This window comes from Diuraphis noxia, unplaced genomic scaffold (assembly GCF_037042655.1).
Source record: "Diuraphis noxia isolate RWA-SAM2 unplaced genomic scaffold, SU_Dnox_SAM2 contig0004, whole genome shotgun sequence".
Taxonomy (NCBI): Eukaryota; Metazoa; Arthropoda; class Insecta; order Hemiptera; family Aphididae; genus Diuraphis; species Diuraphis noxia.
The window spans coordinates 17,132,299-17,158,439 of record NW_028301714.1 but is presented as its reverse complement, the minus strand read 5'-3'; the positions used below and the strand labels follow the sequence as shown (position 1 = coordinate 17,158,439).

The 26,141-nt window shown below is 27.5% G+C and overlaps 2 protein-coding genes across 3 annotated transcripts in view; one reads left to right on the top strand and one right to left on the bottom strand.

The window, feature by feature from the left end:
• The window catches only part of galene (potassium two pore domain channel subfamily K member galene), a 67,431-nt gene that overhangs the window by 23,169 nt on the left and 18,121 nt on the right, over positions 1-26,141 (bottom strand). The window lies entirely within an intron of this gene.
• LOC107172950 (uncharacterized) lies at positions 13,406-24,623 on the top strand. Of its 2 annotated transcripts, none has more exons than XM_015523271.2 (5): positions 13,406-13,562; positions 18,567-18,816; positions 19,756-20,161; positions 22,087-22,275; positions 23,685-24,623. In XM_015523271.2, exons 1-5 carry the CDS (start codon positions 13,556-13,558, stop codon positions 23,796-23,798), a joined length of 966 nt encoding a protein of 321 aa, XP_015378757.1. In that variant the 5' UTR covers positions 13,406-13,555; the 3' UTR covers positions 23,799-24,623. The 2 variants fall into 2 exon arrangements, with proteins under 2 accessions (XP_015378757.1, XP_015378759.1); XM_015523273.2 differs by having other exon boundaries at positions 22,087-22,291.

The following is a 26,141-nucleotide window of genomic DNA, read 5'->3' as shown; positions in this document are numbered from 1 at the left end:
AAATGAGTAGTTTCTTAGTTATTAAACTTTATGTACTTATACTTATAACTAATATATCCCGATTATAGGCCTATAACATTTTAGAAGTATGATAATTTTATTAGTAAGTTAACTAGCTATTACACATCATTATATTTTATATTTTTGTAAAAATCTATGATTTAAGGTCTATTTATTATCATTAGTAGATAAAATTGAATTACTTTAAACGATCAATATTCATTTTAAATGCATTGATATATATTTATATGTTGTTGAGTAGTTCTCATTTAAATTGTATCAGGCCACGGCCTACATAACACGTCATCATAAATGGTACAAAAAAAACTCATTCTTTGAAAATAATACGACCTTTAATTGAACCGATAATATAAAAAAATCAGAATACGTTCAAAACGCATTATGTCAGGATAAAAGGGTAATGAGCATCATTGTTGACGAATGAACATGTGTGATGTAATGTTTATGTTTATATTGTTTAGTCCAAAAATATATTTATACATATTATATGGAAATACGCGTTGTTTCTCAGGATGAAGAAAATGTAGGAAGTCGTGTAGGTAGGTACAATATACAGAAATTACGACATCGTTTCGATCTGTTACTTGTTGTTGTGCATAATATAGGCTTATTTTTATTGTAGGTATATAACGATTATTGTTATTATTTTATTTTTCACAATCGGCAGACGGATACGTGGGCGCGCCATCGTCGGTTTCCATATAAATTATATTATCGCAACAATGACCTAACTGTGTTATCTTCTATATTGTATAGTTGTTTAACTCAGTGGCTCGCAAAACAATAATATTATATATACACCGGACGACTTTAGCACGCATCCCAAATTCCAAACCATTGTTTTACACTTGCGATTCACTACAAAAACAAAAAAATACCGAAATATTCACTCGAGACTGACCACGTCACTGACCCAACAGACTTTTACAATATAATCGATAACATTCGATTCAAAGTCTTTCAACCATAATAGCTGTAATCTGCTTTCAAAATAAATTTAAATCCTTGTAGCCATAAAATTCGGTGGTGAAAGACATAAGTGCCAAAATGAGATAAGAAAAAAAAGTTACCCAAAAAAAAAACTATACGTTCAAAAGTGCCAAAATCCTAGGTACCTATGTGCCACGGTGAATAGATATTAAATTTAAAACTAACTAATTAATTAAATTTATATTGATTTGCATATTTACCTATATCATAATTTACTATTGAAATTTTTTTTATAAAATCGCAACAGATTTATTAAATTTAAATTTGTTTGCATGTATATTGTAATTTAACAATTCATTATTAAACAAAACATTAAAATATGTAATATAATTTTTTATAAGATAGCAATTTTTAAATTACTATCTATATAAAATATTAGTTTTGGCCCGAATGATATGTTATTTTTGTATCTTTGGCGCTTATGTCATTCAACTATATTCAGGATCCACTGCACTATACCTATATACATGCACATAATAATCCTTTTCGCTGGCCTTTACACTACACTCACCAAGTAAAATACGCAAGTGGAATCATTGTTTTATAATACAGGGTGACTCACCAATCATACTCAACCGATAACCATTAATTTGTATTCTAAAATAATATCATAAATCATAATACATAAATGTTTGAAAATTTAATCTTTTTATTCTTTTTTAGATTCTGAGCGGAGCGATGAATTTATTGATTTTACCATGATGTGTGTTTTTTTTGTGTCTGTCATCACGTTTTGGGGCAGTAAAATTGCTTCGATTTTTGATTTCAGTACCTCGTTCGATCAGAAAGTGAATCTAGTTGGTACTTTGGGGAGTCAAAAGTAAAAAATTCTTAATACTTTTCTAAATAATCGAGAAAACCAACTAAAAATTAAGGGAAAAACGGGAAATTGTACGCACACTAATTTTTCGACAAAATCAATTTTGGTTTTTGATGTAACTTTAAAACCAATGACCATAGATACATGAAAATTTCACCAAATGTTTATATAAGTATATTCTATCCACCATGCAATTTTCGACTTAAGTTGAACTATTCATAGGCATTTGAAATTTTCAATCATTATTAGTTTTTTTTAAATTAATATCAATAAAAATTTATTTGTTAGGCAGAAAAGCTTGAAAATTTAATACAAGGCTCTTAACATATTGTTACAATAGCAATTGAAAAATAAAATAAATTCATAGTCACAATTTTTTTTTATAAGCATTCAATGTTTGAATTTTGACAAAATACGTAAAAATCACGAAAATTCACAAATTATTTTAAGCTAGAAATTCATAAAAAAATTTTATTTTAAATCTAAGATTTGATTTTTCATAATTTATAATATATCCTAGACAGATAAACCGTCTTCGCTCAGAATCGTTTTTCGTATACAATGATATAATATCAATGGATTCAAATTTAATTCCATCCATTACAGTAACCCACTTGTAACCTACTGTACAGCAGAGCGACATCCACGACTTACCCGCCTTTTTTATTCGTGACAATACAATTTTATTCGTCGGATAAAAAAGCTTCATATAAAAACACATGGCTCCTAATATATAATCAAAATAGCAATTAAAATTTTTTTTAAATACATACATATATAGTTATAATTTTGATTAATAAGCACTGAGAGTTCAAATTTTGACAAAATACGTAAAAATCACGAAAATTTGCAATTTATTTTGAGTTAGAAATTCATAAAAATTTATCTTTTTAATTCTAAGATGTGTAAATTCATTACAAGATTTTTCGTGTATGTGTCTACTTTTATCAAATAAAAAATTTATACCGGAAAGTCAAATTAAATTTTTATGAGCATTTGAATTACAACATTGGATATTCACTCAATTTCTCTAGTACCGATATTCATATTTTGTAGTTATTCAAAAACGAATAACTGTAGAAACTTTAAATGTACACCGTATTATGTTTATTTTACCTAGTCCTATACTTAATAATATTTTCAAAATATTTCAACAATATTTAAGTTATTTATAAACATTTGAAATTTTCCGTTTTTTATTCCATAAATGTCAATAAAATTTTATTCAGTGGGTCAAAAAACTTGAAAATGTAATACAAGATTCCCCATAAGTTTATATGATATCAGTGAGAAAAATATAGGCACGTTTTTTTTATAACTAACCATTTAATAAAGATCAAATTTTTACAAATTTGTTCAATTGAACATTTAAAAATTCTTTAGTGGTAAAAAATGTATATAACTTTTAACTTTTATAGCTAAGGATTGAAAATTAAAAACAGGGTTCAATATAAGTAGTTAATTCTGCTGAAAAAAATCTAAAAACTATACAAACCCATTTTTTTCTTTATAGTTATTTTAAGTTCAAAATTAGATGAAAATACATATTCAATAACCAAGAATAACAATTTTAGTTATATTTTTGTAATTTAAAAGTATTATTCATGGGTACTTAAAATTTCTAGAGTATACTTTTTATTCTAATATAGCTAATGCCATTAATGACTTGATATGTTAATACTTTATAATAAACTGTATAAACTATGAATGACTGAGTGAGTCAGATACATAATGAATCTGATTTGATTAATTTGGAATTTTTTTCATGGGTGGGTACCTAAATTTTTTTTGAAATAATAGCAGTATAATTAATAATATAGTATAAAACTATAAGATATCCAAGACAGATAGACAAACTGTTTCCGCTCAGAATCGTTTTTCATATACAATTATATTATATCATTTAATTCAAATTTAATACCATCCATTACAGTAACCCACTGTACAGCAGAGCGACATCCACTTATATTGATTTTAAATCCTAAAACAGACATACAATCACGGGTACGGGGTAATACACTTTTAAGTTTTATGAAAATGTTTGTTTTGAAATGTTTTAATACCTATAATTAAAAAAAAAAAAAACAAATCGATATTTTGTAATTGAATGTTTATGAAGCCAATTCAATTTTGATGAATAAGAATATTCTAAAACGAAATAATATATTTCATATATTTATATATTATATATAAACATAATATAATACATTTTACTACCCGGAGACATATTATGTAAAAAATTATGATTTATTTAAAAAACAATGGTTCTTACGCTACGTATAGAAACCAAATTTTAATCTTAATCAAATGTTTTAGAAATTGTCGTTTCATAAAAGAATTCAATCCGGAATACTTTTATTATTAAAACTAACGAATCTAATAACGACGGAAATAAAAGTCTATAAAAACAAATCTGTCTTTGAATATAGCTGTACCTATTGAATAATTTATTTTATTATACCGAAGAAAGTTTGAAACGTCATCAATATTTATCATTGATAATTTTGTTTTAACATTTTAATTAAATTCCAACACCACTTTAACGAGAGATAATAAATATAAAAAAAGCTGGTAAGTCGTGGATGTCGCTCTGCTGTACAGTAGGTTACAAGTGGGTTACTGTAGTGGATGGAATTAAATTTGAATCCAATGATATTATATCATTGTATACGAAAAATGATTCTGAGTGGAAACGATTTATCTGTCTAAGATATATAATAGATAATTAAAAATTTTCAAATCTTAAATTTAAAAAGAAAAAAATCACTCAAATGCTTTGAAAATGTTACTATATCTAGGTAAGGCTAGTATAAGTAAATAGCCAAATTTCAAGTTTTTACTAATGTTTTTAACCGAATTACAACAAAAAAAACTCCCAAAATTAAAATGTCTATAAAAAGCTTAAAAATCACTAAAATTTTCCGAACTTTAAACCGTAAGGAACAAAATTCAAAATACAACAAAAAAGATCTCTTGTCATTTTTCATTTGAAGCAATATTTCTGGTAGAACACATCGTCCGTAATTATTTAATATTATAAAATGGTGAAATCGTAAATTTTTTCTCCTATAACCACTTTTATTTCGAATACCGTTTCGAAAAATGATCTCTCTAAAGTACCAGCTCAAAAACATTACCTTACAGAAAAGATGCTACACTTAATACTTTTGAGCAAGTTTAGAGAGAAAAAGTGTTTACAGATTAAAAAAGAAAAAAAAAGAAATTAATATCATTGTAAACCAATACATTCCTCGCTCCGCTCAGAATCTAAAATAGTTAACCAGTAATTCATCACAGTAAATATTTCAAATTTGCTTACTAATTTTAATTTGAGATAAATTTTAACAACAATAATAATATTTTATAACAAAAGACACAATAAAATGTTTTTCTGGCATTCATCCGATATGATTAATATTATCAATACGCCCAAATTGGGTTTAATTCTGAGTGGAACTCATTTGCTATCGTTTTAATGATCACGTATCCACTTCCAAATAAATTTATGCAGTCTGATCACAGATTTTTTTAGCTGGTTAATATTAATAAGGAATATTTCCAAAAGCTCGATTGAAAATCGTGGAAAGAAATCGAACAACACTGTAAAGGAAATACCTGCAAACAAATAAAATGTCACTTGACAATTTTCGGATAAGCCTTCCTCGGCTTGGACCTTGGTCTTGGTCTTTGAGCGAAATGATTTATTACACTTGGTGATGATGTTTGTGTTTTTATACCTAATCTTACCTTTCAAGCCAAGAGTTCTATATCCGTCGACATTACTATAAAATATGTCCTTCACCTGCAGCACCATAGTTAAAAATATTACAGATGTCTTTAAGATTTTATGTACAAAAAAACGGCCTATTTAATACTGATCGATTACGAATCATGAAGTTTTGATAATGATTACTATACTATAACACGTCTATACGTAGGTCCTTACAGAAGACATTATAGGGGTAGTGCCACAATTCTCGGTTTGGTTTCCGAATAAACAAATGATGTTTGTTCAAGTCGTTGACACTCGAAAAATGTATTAATACGAATCGTATTAGAAGATAATAAATTTACTATTATGGATTAGGCACCCAAGTCGTGCTTCATCAAAATAATCAATAGTAACCGACAACGCCGGAAGTAATGTCGTCGTTACGATGAAGAACAACCCGTTAACGGATTTTCTTTTTACTACATTATTTTTTTGTTTTTATTAAACAATTCATAAATATCACGATAATAATAAATGCCTAATAATACACTGAAGTATATACAAAAACAGTCGACGTAAATATTCGCATTAAAAAAAAAATAATAATATCAATATCCTTATTTCTTTCGTAAACCCATCGTATCACTTATTATAATTATTAGATTATTACCTAACACTACGCACGAGAATCCCGGAATTATTGCAGTAAACACAATAATATTATAATTTATAACGTATCGTGACGTGTACAGGTATAATAATATACCGCCTGTGTATATTATATTTTACTGTGTGCATATTATAATATTATGTCGAAATGTTGTGGATCGGTTCATTTCGCTATCTGATTTTCGCACCGATTCCTGCAGTCCGAAAGGCGCCTGCGGGTGGACGACGATAAGGTTCCGCGTCGTTATGTTGTAATAATAATTTTAATATTACACGCGTGATAATAAGTACAACACGACTTTTACGTATATTAAAGTATACCATTGACACTACGCCGCCGTTTCTTCTGCAAAGCCGTCACGATGGGTGGACTACGAGAAAATATTATTATCGTTTTGACCGAACGGTTCGACCAGAGATCCCGGATTTTGGGTCCACGAAATCAGCACTCCGACACGGCACGGCTAACTAGTGCATGGTTTGCTAATGGGCACGGATAGCTATCCGTCGGGTTAGATAACACGATCGAGTATACATGCCATTATATTATTATATATTTTTTTTAAACCGTACCTATGATGCGTGTACGTCGACGCGACGGTGTCAGCCGTCGATCGTTGCGAAATAATAAAACAACAAATTGTTATGAAGTCATTGCAAAACAATATAGTTGAACAACAAATTCTGAAAGCACCTTAAATTTAAATAGTTGTATTTCCGACCAAACTTATTGACAATATTCTAAATCGAACAACAATCACTCAAAGAATACATTGAATACCTATACATAAAAACAAATACTTAATTATCCAATTATTAACTTTTTAGTTTCTTTAACAAATTTAAAACCCTTATCAACCAGATTCTGACAACTAGCTGTCATTGACAAATTGATTTTTAAAAATGTCGACTAACCGAAATATTATTAAATTATATTTCGGTTAGTCGACATTTTATATTAATATCCTTTATCAATCTTATTATTGGACGATAAACGGATAACTCAAAACACAACAATGAACTTCGATATTTATTATACAATAAAAAAAATATATAACATCGCGTTAATTACAAAATTCATTTAATACAGAAAAAAAAAATATAAATTAAAAATCTAATTGTTATTGAGGTTCTGTTAGTGAGCGATCCAATCGATGCTCAATTTTATAATTCTTTATATAAAAAGATATTTTAAAATGTATTTATCAGGCACTTTTGATGTTAATATGATAAATATTTTAACAATAAAAATAAATATACCTATATTATTTGTTAACGTTTAATTTTTATAGCGTTTACTAAATTAATTCAAGTTAATATATATGTATATATATCGATAACTATTAACTAGTCATTATTTTTGGTAATGTATGATTAATGTATAACAATTTATTATAATTTAAAATGATAAGCGAAGATGCGCTTGTTACCTGCAAAATAATATACGTAACACTCAGTAGTAGATAAACGGTTGAATGAAAAAATAGGTGAAATGATGGACGTTATAACCCTGCATCACTGCACAGTTTCCACAGGTCTTTGTTGTATCATATTATATTGTTTAGAAGAATACAATTTTTACACTGTGTGGCGATAAAAGTAAAAGTGCTATTCTTAATATCTTCTCGTAACTTGTGATTCAACATACTTATTAGTTATTACTTATTACAGAGTACCTACGTGTAATTCGATTTCGAAATGTGAATATTAATATATTATCGAACAACTTACTACTCCCGGCTAAAGAATCATAATAGTAATATTAAATACCCCACACTGCAACGCATACACGACTATCGATTTGTTCCGTGATTTAAGTGCAGTACGGTAAATGTTTAAATTAATTATAAAACGTTTCCAACCGTGAACGCGATTATTTCATTGGATTATCGGCACAGGTACCTGCTACCTAGATTATGGAATACAAGAAACGCATTTCACGGAAAAACGACTGAAAACTCGGTTTTCGACATGTATAGGTAAGGTATACATAATTTCTTATATACCTAGATATATTATCGTTGTACCTATATAATACTACCGACGAATTGTATGATAGTGATAGGATCGACAAGAACGATTTGTACTGTCCACGCCAAAAAATAAATAAATACAATAAATGCTATCATATTGGTGGTGATTGGTTAGAACGCGACGATGAGTGTGTGTGTGTTTTTGTGATATTGCTAAAAATCGTCTTACGCAACGATTAATAACTGGCATTTGATACATTATTAAAGTGTACACCATGAAATAAAATCAACATTGTCGGTCGTGACCAGAGTTCGTCGACATTTATAATCATTGTATATTTGGGAGACGAGGTGGCCGAGCGGTCTAACGTGTCAACTGTGGCTCAGCCGGACCGGGTTCGATCCTCGACCATCGGGTGACATTTTTCTCCAGGCAAGTCACGGTGTCCGGAGAACAAGTGCCGCCATCTCCCACTCCGGGGCATGGCAGAAACCTACGGGTGCCCCAATAAAAATTCTGCCAAAACTCACCCACGCGTAACACACCTACCGTTCCATAAACCTACAGTACCACCCCCTTCCCAATGGCCTAAGTTGCCACGGGATAATTAATAAAAAAAAAAAATAAAAATAAATCATTGTATACAACAACGGTACTGTGTCATAGTCCGAGTGCGTCCTCGTTCCGAAATCAAACTTTTAATTAACACATCCAACGATCAAACATTATTATTAGTACAAAATACGTAGGTACTATTAGTTATTAGTAATAAGTAATAACTTATTATATAGGTACGTAATTTGTTCAACAAATAATAACTCGATAATAACTGAGCATAACTACGGCTCATATACGGTCAATAAGTGAAAGTAGTGAAATTATGTGTGAATCAGCCTGCCATAATAAACAACCCGTATATTTACACGTACTTTAAATTTTCAAAATTTTCAAAAAATTTATAGTACTGAATGATAAACCATAATAAAAAAATTATAAAAATTATCCCATTCACCCAAACACAAAATGACAAAATAGGAAAAATGATATGTATACCTATGCCAAAATAATAAAAAATATTACCAAATATGTTTGTGGTTTAAGTCAATTTACTCCTTCGTAGTACCTACACCTTGAAGGGTAATTAAATAAACTGGGACACATTCGGTCTACGTCAAAAATACAATATTTTTTTCTTGGGACGTCCTCAGGTGATACCTTATATTTTGCACTCGATAAATCAAATAAGGTTCATTTCGGGACACACTCGGGATTATGACCACCATCTTTCCGGATTGCAATTTCTGTCAACACCTTAATATATTATGTGCTAATTAGCATACATGAAGCATGAGAGCATGATTGCATATATTTACTGCATCTGCAGTTCACACGACTGAACATGAGGAGAAGTGTGCACTAGATTTAATTGTAGATAGGTATGTAAACACCAGATAACAGTGTGTACCTATGATATTATTATGATGCAGGCTATTATCGTAGGTACAATTTAGTAGGGGTAGGGCTTGGGTAGGCTAAACACAAATAGTACACCTGGTTTTGAAATTAGAATTTTCGTCAATGATACCATAGTTATCACTATTTTTTTGGTTCTGATTTTATGTTGATAAATCAACAGGAATACAAAGCCATTATTATATAACATTTATATATGATAATCGAAAGTGCGGTAATAGCGGAAGTAGCTTATACTTTAATCTATAATCGTGAAATTAACTGGAAAATTGAGGTCGTTGCATGTCCGTGAAGTTAGCCACCCAACATTGGCCCACCAAATTCATATTTGGCCATCCTTTAGTAAATATTTGTAAGCACAACATCAGAATTTGTAATTCAACAACTTACAGATTATCCCTGAAAGTTTAAAAACCGGCTAACTTCACGGGAGGCGGATGATCTTTATTATCTCAATATATGAACACACAAAACTTTAGTAAGTATTTGTAAGTACAACATCAGAATTTGTAAATTAACAACTTTCAGATTATCCCTGAAAGTTGGCCAGCCGGGTTCCTTCAAATTTAAAAAAAAATTTTTCCACACTTGCAAAGTAATCCATTTGTAAGTATTTGTAAGAGCAAATTTGAACTTTAAAAAGTTGTTATTCAAAAAGTTTTGGTACCCTAAAGTTTAGCCAGCTTGGTCACTTCAACTTTTAAAAAAAATGTTTCCCCCTTGCAAAGGAATCCATCATAATATGGACAGTCGCATTCTTATTTACTGCTTATCCAATGACTTAAATCCAAGTAGGCAATAACAACAATGGAAAATAAACGTTCCAATTCAATAAAAACCCGAAATATAAGTAAATCTATACACTAGAATATTAAATTAAGTCGATAATTATAATTTAATATTATTTAACGTCAAGCTGTTCATTTATTAGGATCGACTAGTTCGAGTAAGTTTTACGGACCGATTTAAGTGTTTAATATTAACTAAGACGAAATTAAAAATATATTTATTTTAGTCTGCCACGTAGGTATGCCCTACTTTACTACTTCAGCATACTTACACGAAAAACACGTAAGTTAATTTTAATTTATATCAAAGTATAATTTAATTATTAAAAATTAAATAATAAAAAGACGTGTATAATTTTATATTTAACTACATGACCACGTACACAATTGTAAATATGATAAATTTAGTCAAAATTTAAACTTAAAATGCTTATAAAGAAAAATTGTGCCTATGTATTTTTAATATATGTCAACTGCTATTGTAACAAAATATCAGAAGTCTTGTTTTAAATTTTCATATATTTTACAGACACAAAAAAAAAAAATAAATAAAAAACCACACATCATTGTAAAATCAATACATTCATTGCTCCGTTCAGAATCTAAAATACAAATGGCACGATAAGATAACAACTTTTAAAGTTCGAATTTGCTTTTATAAATACTTACTAATGGATTACTTTGCAATTGTGGAAAAAATTTTTTTAAATTTGAAGGGACCCGGCTGGGAAACTTTCAGGGATAATCCGAAAGTTGTTGACTTACAATTCTGATTTTGTGCTTACAAATACTTACTATTGACTTACTAAAGAATGATCAAATATGAGTTTGGTAGGGTAATTTAGGGCGGCTAACTTCACCGACATGGTCTTTGCTCGTCATCACCCACCAGTTCTTGAGCTTAATCAAATTAGTCGTGGTATGAATTTGATCTATGTTTTAGATTCATAAGTTACAAACATGGTTGCGACAACTATTGATTTAAGAATGGAAAAAATAGGTTTACAAAATGTGTATATTTATCATTATAAAAATATAACACAAATAATATAGTTTATACTTTATATTGCGATTTAATATAACACACACATTTTGATGAATATAATATTTATTAGTGATAGTCGATAGATGCATTTTTAAGAAAAATTACAATAAATTTATCAAATTATATTAAAATATAATATAGTACACTTATTAATATTAATTTTTTTCATAGTTTATTTTAATTTATATGATTATTCATAATCATTTTTACTTATTTTGAAACTAACGATTTTTATGATTTTAGAACATTAATAGTTAATACAAATAGGTGCATTTAATTATTTGTTTTTTTGTTTACGCTTGTAAGTCTATTTTATCTTATGAAAAATTTATCAAAAGACCAGGAACCTTCCCCTCTCAGTTTTTTTTTTTTAGAAAATTCACCCTGGTTATTATTTTAATCGACACTATGACATCCTAGACGATACCAAACGTCTCGTATACACACGCACCTGCACGACAAACAAATAACAATCAAAATTGTATACCCACCACTTGACATATGACTGAGGACTCGTCACTCGAAGGGATTATATTATAATCACTTTGATAGTGTATCCGTGTAAATTGAGAGTTTAAGTAATTAATGTCTGGCTTTCCGTTTAATTATTATTCCGTTCGTTTTGGCCGTCGCGTCGCTTGAACGTCTCACATATCGCAATACATCGTATACGCGTATCGAACGTTATATAGTGTATATTACCAAACATAAAAATATTTTAATATATAGTGTATATATATAGCTGTAGATTACGCTCACACGCTAAATAACAATTAAGTGGTTTCTATATATTTTATTCCGAAAACGTTCCAGTTCATTCGCCTGAGATGTTACGAGTACAACATGTTGCACGTGCCATAAATTTACACATTTACATACCTTTAACGTATACAAAAACAAAAATAATATAATATCGTATAGTGATAATATTATTATTATGCCTAGGTTATATTTGTTTAAAAAGACTGTATATACATTTATTTTTTTTAATTCTAACCTACATGGATTCATACGACATTTTTGGATGTTACTTTGAAACACAATTCAAAATTAAGACAGAGTAACGTCAAGAGCCTAAACTTCAATTGGACAGGACTCAATTATTTTATAATAAATAGACATATTATTATTTATTATAAATTATAATTTAAAATTTTTTTATTTTCAAACATAGCAGAAATATTAAACAGTGTACATAATACGTATAGTGAACAGCATTCAATCGATAAACACCTCGCCTTTGATTAAAAATCTTGTGCAGTTTTCTTTTATGGAAAGCTAATAAATTATTATAAGTTTATTACACATAATAATAATAATCTATATTCTAATATACAAATGGAAAAATTAACTTTATATTGTTAGTTCCGAAAATGATTGCTTAAAAAAACTAAATTGTGTCATTATAATAATATCATAAGCACTTAAAAGTTAAAATTTATGATCGTTGAGTTCAATTTCTAAGATTTAATATACTAATAACTAATTATTAAACTTAAAAGTATAATTTAAAAATAACTATTAATTCCCTGGGACCCACAATTTTCGAAAACAATGATTGAATCTAATTAAATCTTGTACCCTGTATAATATATTAATATGGGTTTCCCTTACAAGTAAGTACACCTTCGTTGCCCACCATATTCGAACGCATTTCCGACCGTACACACAATATTTCAATGTCAATGAGTGTATTATATTAAAGTCACCCAGTTGTCCTTTGGGCGTGAATTTTGAAGGTCAGAGGGCATCCGGCAATATTATTATATAGACTATAAAGTATCGCTATGGTAAACGTGATAATAATTCTTCAAACGCGTCCAAGTTTCCACCACCGAACAACAATAACAATAGCACCAATCCCACGTGACTTTTTTTCCGGTTATATCATCGTTGTCCCCTTCTATCTAACAGGAGAACATTTTAACACTCTCTTTTCCACGACGACGGCGATGTCTAAAATACCCACAACCAACGGAGCTCACTAATCTTATGTAAGTCAAACCGTGTATACCGATTTCGCTCGCTAGACGGACTGACGCTCCAAAGACGACCAAAATCAAATGACGAGTAAGTAATAACAAAATAGTAACGTCAAAAGTAAAAATTCAACTCTCAGTCTTTCTATATAATACAGTTATATCATATATGGGTACGACTTTTGTTATCCAACTAGCATGCATTCGTTTAGTTTCGTCGATGCTATATATAAATTATTATTATCATATGTGTCCAGAAAAGTTTTCGAAAGATTCTGGGCAAAAAACTTTCAATTTGAAACACACTCTGTGATTACATCGTTTGATTATCCATTTGGTTGGTCGGAATTAAGTTATAATGCCGTTAACGAACATCAAAATTATTTCGATAGCTGTAATAATAATATTACAGTGAACATATTATATTCTTTATAATTTACCACATAACTTTTCTTTCAAAATACGAACTGACCGTCACGTGTATATGGAGTTAAGACTTGATATTTCTTTTAAATCTAATAATTATAAATATTTAGGAATGACCGTAGAAATACTATACATACTATTATTTGGAAAATTTTTTATGAGTTGAACTAATATACTACACAGGTAAACATTAACACTCTTGCTCTCTCTCTCTCTCTCTCTCTCTCTCTCTCTCTCTCTCTCTCTCTCTCTGTGTCTCTGTCTGTCTCTCTCTATTCAGTTCCATGTATATTAATATTTAGCCTTCCTACCCATATTATATACCTATCTAGCATTTTGTGTTCGGTTTTTTAGTTATAGTTTACTAGGTCCTACAAAGCTATTATAAGCCACTGTTCTATTATCATTAACATGAATTAATTTTACTTGAATAAAATTAACCTGACATAGACTTTTAATAACCTTATAACCTCACAGTTTCTAAAATGAACGAATACAAAAAATAAATATTAAATATTAAATAATCTAAAAGCCAATAAAACGTATTTATTCACCTAATCATTTGCATATGGCATCATTTCAAGGGGATTTTATTTTATTTTAATTATGTACAACTTCTAATATTGATTGTATTGTATATCAACATATTTAAAGTTCTTAGGATCATAAAAAACATATTAAATAACTCTTAAGTGTTCATGATACCTATTATAATGTATGATTTATATATAGGTATTAAATTAAAAATGAGTACTAAAATTATAAAACAAAACATCAAAACCACAAAAAAATAAGAAGTTGTAGATATTTATTGAAAATTGATCGACGAAACGCATAATATTATATCTATATTATGTATTTTATAATACGTAGTTTGTTTAAAATGAATAATATTTTACTAGCATCTGATATAAATATTTTATTTTATATAAGTACTAAAAACTTCATTATATACTATATGAACAAGGTATTTGTATATTTTAATAACTGTTTATAGTAATAGGATCATATTTTTTGTACATGTTCTTTAGTGCACTAATTACTATTTTGCCACCATTATCCTAAATAATTTTGTTAACTAAAGCAAAAAATAATGATGACAAATTCGTATTTTATTACTATACCGGGAAAGGTTGGTTTCAACGATCCATGTTATGGACAACCCTTATACTTTGATGATATTTTTTTTATTTTTTATTTTTTTTTTATTACATGTCAACAAAAATTATAATAATTAAAATATTTCTGTCAACAATTTTTTAATTTTATTGAATGAGAACACTTTTAAATTATATTTTAATCACCAAACCATTAAATTATATAATTTAAAACCTTTAATTTCAGTCTTTATACACTAATTATTGTTATTTACAATTACATACATATTATATTATACAATAAGAACAATAGAATAATTACATATGTTGGTAAATAGAAAACACTACCTATGTAGGTTAGGTTAGGTTAAATACTATGCGTCATTTTAGAGTAAACCCTCGAAATTTAGTTTGAAAAATAGATCATTCCAATTATGAATCAAAATTAAGTTCTAGTTTATCAACTATCTTGTAACTATTAAATACGTATGGTTTAGTAATAATATTTACTGCAGATCTACGCCGGGGAAACTTTGTTCATAACGTCATGTTGAAAACTTGAAAATATGCCTAATGCTCAAGGTGTTACTAACTAAATCTATGTTTGGTATAAATTATTGTACCTATACTATATCAAAACTATACGAACTAAGTTGGAAAATTGACTCTATAAATCGAAGATTTTTTTTGCTGTTCGTCAACGTCTGTTGCACATCAATTTTAAATCTACAAAGTTTTTCACTAACCATCCACTTACACAGCGGGATATAATAATATTGTCCACGCATCGAGCTTATAATAACATTATTTATATTACCCAATATTTTAATGAAACTATATAATCATCGTTGGCATAATAATAATGATATGACGATCACCGGCTGTCTTAAATGGTGAATATTGCTTAGCTACATACTGACGAGGACAACAGATCGAATTGACAAGGTCTCGTGGCCTTGCGTGTATCAAAACATATATATGCGTTACAATTTGGCCGCGTGGGAGCGTTAAGACTTACTGGCTCGCAATATGATGGATGAAATGAACATATGAAATTAACGATACTGGTAATCCTAATGGACAGTATAATAATAATAATAATAATATCGTGGCGATTCGGTGTCAAGGCAAACGTGGGAAACCCCATTGGCCATCACAATAACAATAGCGAATGTCCGAATATTATGATAAACACGTCAATAGCTTATAACCATAAACGACGATTTGGAGGATCTCGAAATCTCGAACTTAAATCGAACAAAATTTATTTGATTATTACTCAATATTAAGAACTAAGATCCGTAAAAAGACGTATGTTAAAATTCAAAATATCATTATTCTTTTTTGGCAAATGCCAATTATTTATAATCGAGTTTTGCAAGCCAAATCATCTATGCGTAGAACGTAGAATGTAGACGGTGGTCTAGAAAAATTATCGTAAAAATATCTTTATTCCGTACACGAGTTATTCAAATTAATTTGTTTAATGAAGACGAAAAAAGTTTATTTTAATAGAATAAAAGAGCACAAATTAATGTGCATAAATTGTAATTTAAATTTAATTTGTGATATTTTAAATTTATATTAATTTTTAGCTTAGGCGACTAATCAAAATATACATACGAATTCATAAAAATTAATAATAAACCATCGTTGTATAATGAGTACTAATAAGATTATCGAAAAACGAATCTTAATACAATTAAACTGACGATCGTAAAATTGTAAGAGAATGACACAAACGTCACAAACGTTGGTTTGTTGCGTTCATCGTGAACGAGGACGAGTATTTTTCTTTCAAAATTAAGATTGAACAAATTACGATTTATTCGAAGTACCTAATAAATTTATATTTATTCATATTTTGAATAAAAAAATAAATAGATATTATTTCGTCTCTTAATGAATATTATTATACTTAACTAACTATATAAATATTTAATGTTTTTGACTGAAACATTCTGTATTCGATTATATCATCATCATCGTTTGAAATATTCAACAAAAACAATTCAGTATTTTTTTCATTCCTTTTCAGTATTCATTAAAATTTAAAATTATATTCAAATCTAATTTTGACTAAATAATATCACATATTAAATGGTGAACTGCAAACTTGTATTCAGTCAACCAATACAATTAGGACAACTGTTCCAATGATAGATATCATCAACTACTTTGGAACGTTCGTGGCTTATGATCTTTCGTAACACTATTTTTTTATGGTATCTCAACACGATAATAATATTATTGTATTTATACCATACCAAAAGATTCTATAAGATATTTCAAACGATTTTTTCTCTAATTGTTATAACTTATAAGTGTTATTTTCTTATAATAAACAATTTAATTTAATTTATACACTTCCATAATTATTTATCAAGAAATAAATACAAAACAATATTCATATATGAATTCAACAATATTTGATTTCAAGAAGATGTTTGAACTTAAATTTTGAACAAAGATAATTAAAATGTTTTAACTAGAAATAAATTTGGCAATAATTGAAAGCAAATTATCAAAGCATGACACCAACTTAAATATAGTTATTGATTAATTATTTATACATTATACGACAAAATAATATAATCATAACTGTAAACAAAAATGTAGTACAACTTTTTTTTTATTATTATTGCGATGTCATTGACACATTATTGTTCATTACGGAATTGAGCGATATTTTTAATAATATATGCAGAGCAGAAAAAAACCAAATAATGAAACTATATAATAGTTCATAATACTTTGGATTTAGGTAAAAATGGAATTTTCAATAGTAGTATTAATAATTATTTTTATTTTACCATTATTTTACATAGCTTTAGAAATGTTAAAATTATAAAAAACCAATGAGTATATTGCAAAAAATATTTGTTTTCGTATTGAATAATTTAAAAAAAACAAAAATGTATAATAAGTTAACATAAATAATAAACCTATACATAGTAACATTTGTATATTTATTATGTCAGATGAATGTAAACAGTTAGAAGATTATTAAAATATATTTTCTTTGATCATTATTTATTGAGAAATTTATTTTGAAATTTACTTACGATTCATTGTACAAAAATCATACGTAAACTCTGATTATTTAGATTACTCTTTAGTATTTATGTATGTACTTATTAATTTTCTAGATGTTATAATGTTTGGTTATAATCTTAACGAGTAAATAAATAAACTACTCTAAAAGTGAATGATAATACAAATTGACTAATATTATTACGAAACAATTTAATTTTTACTCTGGATTAAAATCTGTGTTGAAAAATAATCTGTTGACTAAATAATAATATGCCAACGTGGCAACGTTACGTTTATTTATTATTATCCCCATACACGATACATACATTCGTTTAAAAATTTGATTTCAAGCCTTAAAATGTCTTACAAGAATAAATTCACCAATATCTTATAAAATTATAGATAAAATATTTAACTATAGGAATTAGGAACAATAGGAACATAAAATATGACACACTGCATATAGGTACTACAAATACTAAGTACATATTAATTCGTAAAATGTCATACGTTATAATAATTATGTTTTGTTTTAGGAATTAATAACGGGCCGCTTTTGGTGGCATTATTCGTGTTGGTTGCGTCGACAGGCGTCACTTTTGCCGACGACGACAAATGGGTATGGGGCAGGTCAAACGACCAATCAAAGGCTGACTCGAGGATCGGTTCCTCATCTGATGAGGTTATCCGAATAGCTAAACCATTATTGCGCAATCAGCCCAACCAAAAGCCCAGCCTGTTATTTCAACCTGCCAACAACCCGAGACTAGACACCAAACACTACAGGTAAATGATGAGACTGTTTTCCTTTTATAAAAACTAAAATAGTAATAAACAGACGCAAAAAAAATGTAATTGATTTCAGAATAAAAAAATACGTTTATCTTTTTATATACATTTGACTGGAAACAAAAACAGATAATAATAATGTTACAATATTTTATCAATATATTATATACCAACATTGTGAAAATCTTGTAAAAGATACTTATAATTCTTAATGATATTTAAATTTAAAATAGAGCTACTAACACAATCAATTTAAACAGTACTTAAAATTTAAAATGTACTCAAAATATATCTTAAAACAAATGTTAGAGACCAATCACAAACAAGTATTTAAATTAAAAATCGAAATTTTTTTTATTATAACAATTCAATATCTACCCATTGATAATAAGTAATAACTATTAAATTATCTCCGTTAAAGTTACTGCTTACATTTAAACATCATTACACCAGTATATACTTGACACTTTATAGAATGTACCAAAATTGATGAGGTATTTAATTATTAACTATTGATTTATTTAATATATAAATTACATAATGTATCAAAAAAATCAAAACAGTATTATAATAACGTAATATTACCTGCAATTTTTCTAAGTTTTTAAATATTTTTTGAATGCAAATAAAATAGTACTATTAATAGTTTGGTTAAAGAGTAATTTAAATACGATTACTAACACTTAGATACTGTATAAGATTTCTTCGTGATTTACATCGCTAGGAAATCACATATGTAGGTACGTTATTTTTGTAGTATTCGTTAAAAATATATTATTAATTATGTTTTTTGCATCAATTACATTGATATCGATTAAATAACTACAGAAGTATAATTAAATATTATAAATTATAATCAAATAGAGGTGGTATTTTGGGAAGGCTATAAAGTAACCGTCGTTTATGACTATCATAACGACATATATGTGTGTACAGGGATGACTCCATACGAAACGGGCGCTATGAAGTCAACGAGGATTATGTACCAGACAGGGAACCCTTGATCCAGCAACCTATCCATATATCTGAGACATTTAGCAGCAGACCCTTCGACAGACCACCGCCGCCACCACCACCAAATAACTTGCAGCAAAGACCTTTGTCGAACTTCCAAGCGAATTTGCGACCGCAGCGACCGAATGTCCTCATAGATTCCGTACACGCTCCGTCCAGGAAACCCGTACCCGTAGCCACGGAACCGGCCGGTTCTGCAGTCGGTATACTCACTGGACCAGTGCCGTCGTGGCAACGCCCAGCGGCCCACAAAAACGGTGATCCGACGAATTTCGAAAAATGCAAATGCTCGTTCTCATTCAATTGTAAATCTCCAGGGATCAAGTTCGTAAGTGCAATATATTATTATATTATACACTATATCGTTGAGATTTACCCGTAAATAAAAATTAATATATTATATATATATCCAGCTGGAAACGCCGCACCGGACACTTTTTGAATTTATCTACTGTTACCAAATTGTATAGGTAGAGAGCACTTTTAAGTGTTTAATTCAATTGATTCAGACTTTAAAGTATCAAATTAAGTTAAAGTTGATAAAGTACCTATACCGAATTAAAGGGAAACAAACTAAGATAATTGTCTAGCATGTGGGAAACGCCGTTCTCTATCTTGATAAAACTAAAACCAATAGTTTTAATTAAACCAACGTTCTCTGTAAAGGTTTAAAAACCACAAATCAAGAACAAATAATTGAATTTGTAATATTTATACCAAAATAACGTTACCAGCTATAATAAATTACATTTGGTAAGTGAAAAAACTGTTATCATATATCGCTTATAAAATATTTTGAATAAATTTAAAAAAAAAAAATAATAAAACAAAATGTGTTTTTATGTAACTTAATTCAATTTTTACATTCCACTGATTTTATCAAAAAAATTGTTCAATTAGCTAATCAAATAAACAATATTGAAATAAATATAAGGGATGTACATGCAGAATTTACGAGGGCATATTTTAATTTTTTATGTTACCGAAATGGTCAATATTGTGTTTAATAAAACAATATCAACCAGAGAAGAATTAAACATAAGCCACGACATTGGAGAAAGTCTAGGTAAATCCTGAAAACGAAATAAAAACAATATATTTCTTCAAACAATCACAAATATTAAAGTTATTATAAGTTAACAATTTTGACATGTACATAATTATAAGACACAAAATGTCCAAAAATTCACATATTTATTTTGTATATTAAAATTAACAATTTTTTTCTCTTTCTTTCTAATTATATAAATTAATCCAACGCTAATGGCCCATAGTTTTCGAAGCGGAAATTCTTTATAAATTTCAAGACCAATATATAAAAAAAACAATATCACAAACAAACTCTATGAGGTAGGTATACTCTTTAATTTTCGGATTTCCGGAAAATGTAGAAAAACCACATGGACTTACATAATAGAATATGAATAAAAGAGAGCGACGAGCATTTAGTAATTTGTATAATTAAAATTCGAAATATTATTGTTTTTAATTTTATACTTAATACTACTTACTCGGTTTTTAATGAAAGTACAGTAATCTCACCGCAAACTTTGTTCTCTTTTATCACTTATCAGTTATTTCTAATATAATAATATTACCTCTTTGCGTGATTATCATAAAAAGTTTAAATGAAAAATATATGATTTAAAAATATACTAATAAACTTCTATATTAAATACATATAATAATTAATATTCATCATTCATTCCATTGAAAGTTATCATTTTATTATGTTTTCTAGTTCTACCACCAGCCTAACCGAACCAGCCGAATTAAGGAAATGTCAAAAAAAATAAGGCTTCTTATCTCAATATAATTTTATCTCGTTAAAATGTGTTTTTGCAATAAACTATGTTAATACGATTTTTGAGATGTGGATTTCAAACACGTCGTGATTATCTGCAAATTTTCTTTATCCTATACAATTCGGACAATTACATTATGTGACTTGCGTTTTGTGGGTGACAGTTTTCCGTGGCTACACACACGCAGCTCATCTTACTATTAATTGGATTAGAGCAAACTGCTTTTGTCGTATTTTAAATAAATGAGAAAAAGTCTTAATACATTTTTCTTACGGACTCATAACTTATAAAACATTGTTAATATACGATTATCATTTAAATGAAAAAAAAACCATTTTTGAATTACAATCAAAAGAGAAAATAAATAATCAAAGATGTATATTATATTGATATTTTGTCTGCATATATTATATCATTAAAACATGATTCATTAATGTATGTGTTTCAGGGAAGCTGCGATGAGGGGAAACAATACTGTTGCTACAACGATTTTGATGGTGCGAATTCAGGAAGCCAAGAAGTAGACAAATATGGAGGAGACCGAAGTGAACCTATACCTTCCGTGTTAGTTGGTCCAGGTGGAAGTCACAGACCGGGTTTGAAACCTGGTATATATGGACAAGTTTCCAACAAAAATGTAAGAACCACAAACTGTAAGTGCATGATATACGCAAATTAATATTAGTTTAAGGCCATCGCATAATGTAATTAATTTTAAAAAATACAATTAATATTGATTTGCTTACAGCCAATATAATCGTATTAACTACAATTAATATATAAGACAAATTTATATTAACAATAACTATGGTATATGCAGATGTGTTTAAAAAAATTGTAATTATTGGTGGTGATAAAATACACCTCAGATGATTAAAGTATTCGATTCAATAGTTCAATTTTGAGTTATAGCGAGAATACAGTTTATCTCACACTAAAATTAAATTTTAGATTAAAACACCTAAGATTCTAAATATTTAGTATGAAAATAAAATATAATTCACTGTGATTTCATTGTATTTAAATTGTAAGGTGTACAAATTATGAATGACTTTTTCAAAACTTAGAAAATCAATAAAAAAAAAAACGGGAAAGTGGATGTCGCTCTGCTGTACAGTAGGTTTTTATGAATTTCTAGCTTAAAATAATTTGCGGATTTTCGTGATTTTTACGTATTTTGTCAAAATTCAAACTTTGAATGCTTATAAAAAGAAATTGTGACTATGAATTTATTTTATTTTTCAATTGCTATTGTAACAATATGTTTAAAACCTTGTATAAAACTTTCAAGCTTTTCAACCTAACAAATACATTTTTTTCGATATTAATTTAAAAAAAAACTAATAATGATCGAAAGTTGCATATGCCTATGAATAGTTCAACTTAAGTCGAAAATTTTTGAAAATTGCATGGTGGATAGAATATTATACTTATACCTATAAACATTCGGTGAAAATTTCATGTATCTATGGTCATTTTTTTTAATGTTACATCAAAAACCAAAATCGATTTTGTGGAAAATTGATTGTGCGTACAATTTCCCGTTTTTCCCTTAATTTTTAGTTTGTTTATCCCGATTATTTAGAAAAATATTAAGAATTTTTTACTTTTGACTCCCCAAAGTACCAACTAGATTCACTTTCTGATCGAACGAGGTACTGAAGTCAAAAATCGACTTTTACTTACAGATACAAAAAATAAAAATAAAAATAAAAACACGCATTATGGTATAATCAATACATTCATCGCTCCGCTCAGAATCTTAAAGTAATAAATAAAATGTGTACCTATTGTCTTTTTAAAATATAACTAAATTTTATCTAATAATACTCGAGTTTAGTTAAAATATTGATTTATAAGTTTATAACGTTTCTATCGTTGATTGTATTAAAAAAAAATGGTATAATTTGAGAGACTCCAAAAATAGTGTGAAAATCAACTATATTTTTTATTATATTTTAATTACAATTGATTGTAAAAAAAATGTTTTTAGTTTCTTTCGTCAATGTCAATTTCAATTTGTTTTATTTATACTGAAAATTCTAGGAACATATTGATCGACAAGAATTTATTGGTAACAGTTTTCCAAATGAACCATTATTGAACAGAAGACCAAATGAGTATGGAAATAATCCTTTTATTATTCCAAGACAATTGTAGATATATTAAATAATATTTAAAAAAAGTGTAATTAATATTATATTTTTTTATTTGAATTGTATTAAAATTTAAGAAATTCTAATTTATAATTTGATTTATACTTCGTTATAAAACACATACTGTACAATATCAGTGATTAATAGTGGATACAAAAAAGTATGTTTTTAAGTTTCAATATATATATATATTATATATGTAATTTAAATTATTATGTAGGTGTACTTGTTTATAGCTTATAAATTATGATAACTAACAAAAGTTAATTTATTATATGATTTTTATTTTATATAAATACCTATATATCATTTATCTAATACTAGCAACATATTGTAAACAGTATTCTAGGTTTTATATTATTAGTTATTTATTTTTATTTTATTTTACTAAAAGATAAAATTATCATTATGTACCTATTATCATCATGGCCTTATAGACTTACTGCAGCCTGTAATGAATATGATAACATAAATTATTAAATAATATTTTTTATTACTTACATTGTTATAAACGCAAATACGATAAAATACAAATACATAAGATAACACATGATGCAAATAATACATTAATAATAGAGGTATTTATAAAATACATTATTATATATTATATATTCAGTATTGTCAAAGTTAATTTAATTGAGTGAAAAACTTGTTTTCAATAAAATTATACACCCAAACATCAAATTGCATTTTGTATACAATAAATATATACATAAAATTTAAAATAAATATAACTTTTTTTTTCTTGTTTTTAATGGTTACGATATTATAAATATCTACCGAACTGCTGTGCTCCAGAAACAAAAATATATAAAATTTTGTACTAGTATATTTCTTTATTTTTTTGAGCAGAAGCATTAAACTTATTTAACGATTGTGTTTCAATTTATACAAAGAGATCAAATGCACTTATTATTAATATGTACCTATATTATATTATACTATATTATTTTGCACTATCAATCGATAGAACATTTTAGGTGAATAGGAATTAGAATAAACTGTATAAAAATAAATTAATAACAAAAGTTTGTTTTTTAAGGTTAACTACCATAAAATATCCTTGTAAAATTATGAATTTAAAAGTTAATAGTTGGCTGGTGCCTTTAGAATCTAGTTACTAGATTCTAGTAATATTAAAATATGCATAGTGATTGTTGTTATAAAAATTGTAAAAATATAAACGAAATATAACACGAAAGTGTTTGGTTGAGTATCACAATTATTAAAAATTGTGGTTTAAAATGCTATGGCTAGTAATAAAAAATAAATATAATGTAGATACCTATATAGCTTTTTTTTTTAAAAAAAAACATTGAAAAATAACGAAAGTGAAAATGACTTAATAATGAGTGATAACCATCTTTAATTTCATAAAACAAAAAAATAGTATTTTGAAATAATAATGTATAAAATATAAATCTATAATGTACAAATTGAATCAATTTAATATACTAAAAAAATATATAAATAGACGTGGAGACGGATAATAGAAGAAAATAAAAGTAAATCACATAGTGTCACTTATTCTTGAATTAATTTATCAAAGTGTGATAAATTGACTCGGCGAAATATATCGAAATGTTATAGATATAAAAAATAATTATAATATAAATATATGCATATTCTAATAAATCTGTTCTCTCATAAATGAATAACTTTTTTGAAATATTATAATAATAAGTAACAAATAAAAATAAATCTAACGCAAATTTCATTCTCTATAATGAAAATACTCAAGTTACCTTACTGGCTACCTATAATAGCTTTTAATAAACTACTTATGTTAGAAAAAAATATAGGCAATTTTATTTACTACAATTTATAGGACTGTTCAAACTACAAAGGTAAATTTTCGAAAGAAATAATGAAAACTCTGCAGTCACATACATATGTATATTTGTATAGTACTTAATGTACGTTTTTGATACTTTTTGTAATATGTATGGTATGATGTTATGCAGTATGCTATAGTATGTTCGTACTCTAGTGTAAATATGTAGCTACAACATAGATTTCGTCTCCACTTTTATCAAATTAATCATTATATACATATAACAAAGTCCTACTTGCTTTTTGCTAGACAACTACACAAAATCTCAGACCAAAATTAATTTCCCATATGCAACGTTTGAAAATCTAATTATGAGAACAGAATTTCGTAGTATTATATACCTACCTGCTATAACAAGTCCACGAGTGACTGATCCAATTGTCAGAAATTAAACATAATAAAAATATTATGGAACACAATTAAGTGGAGTTGAAGTATGTATATTATTCAGTCTGATAATACCTATGTATGTTGCAGAATCGTACCAAATTACAAAAATTATTGTTTTCTGAA

Bases quoted from the DNA above. Each gene is read 5' to 3' on its own strand.
- LOC107172950 (XM_015523271.2), top strand. The intron at 20,162-22,086 runs GTAAGTGCAATA...TATGTGTTTCAG, and splicing joins AATCTCCAGGGATCAAGTTC to GGAAGCTGCGATGAGGGGAA. The intron at 22,276-23,684 runs GTAAGAACCACA...TGAAAATTCTAG, and splicing joins GACAAGTTTCCAACAAAAAT to GAACATATTGATCGACAAGA.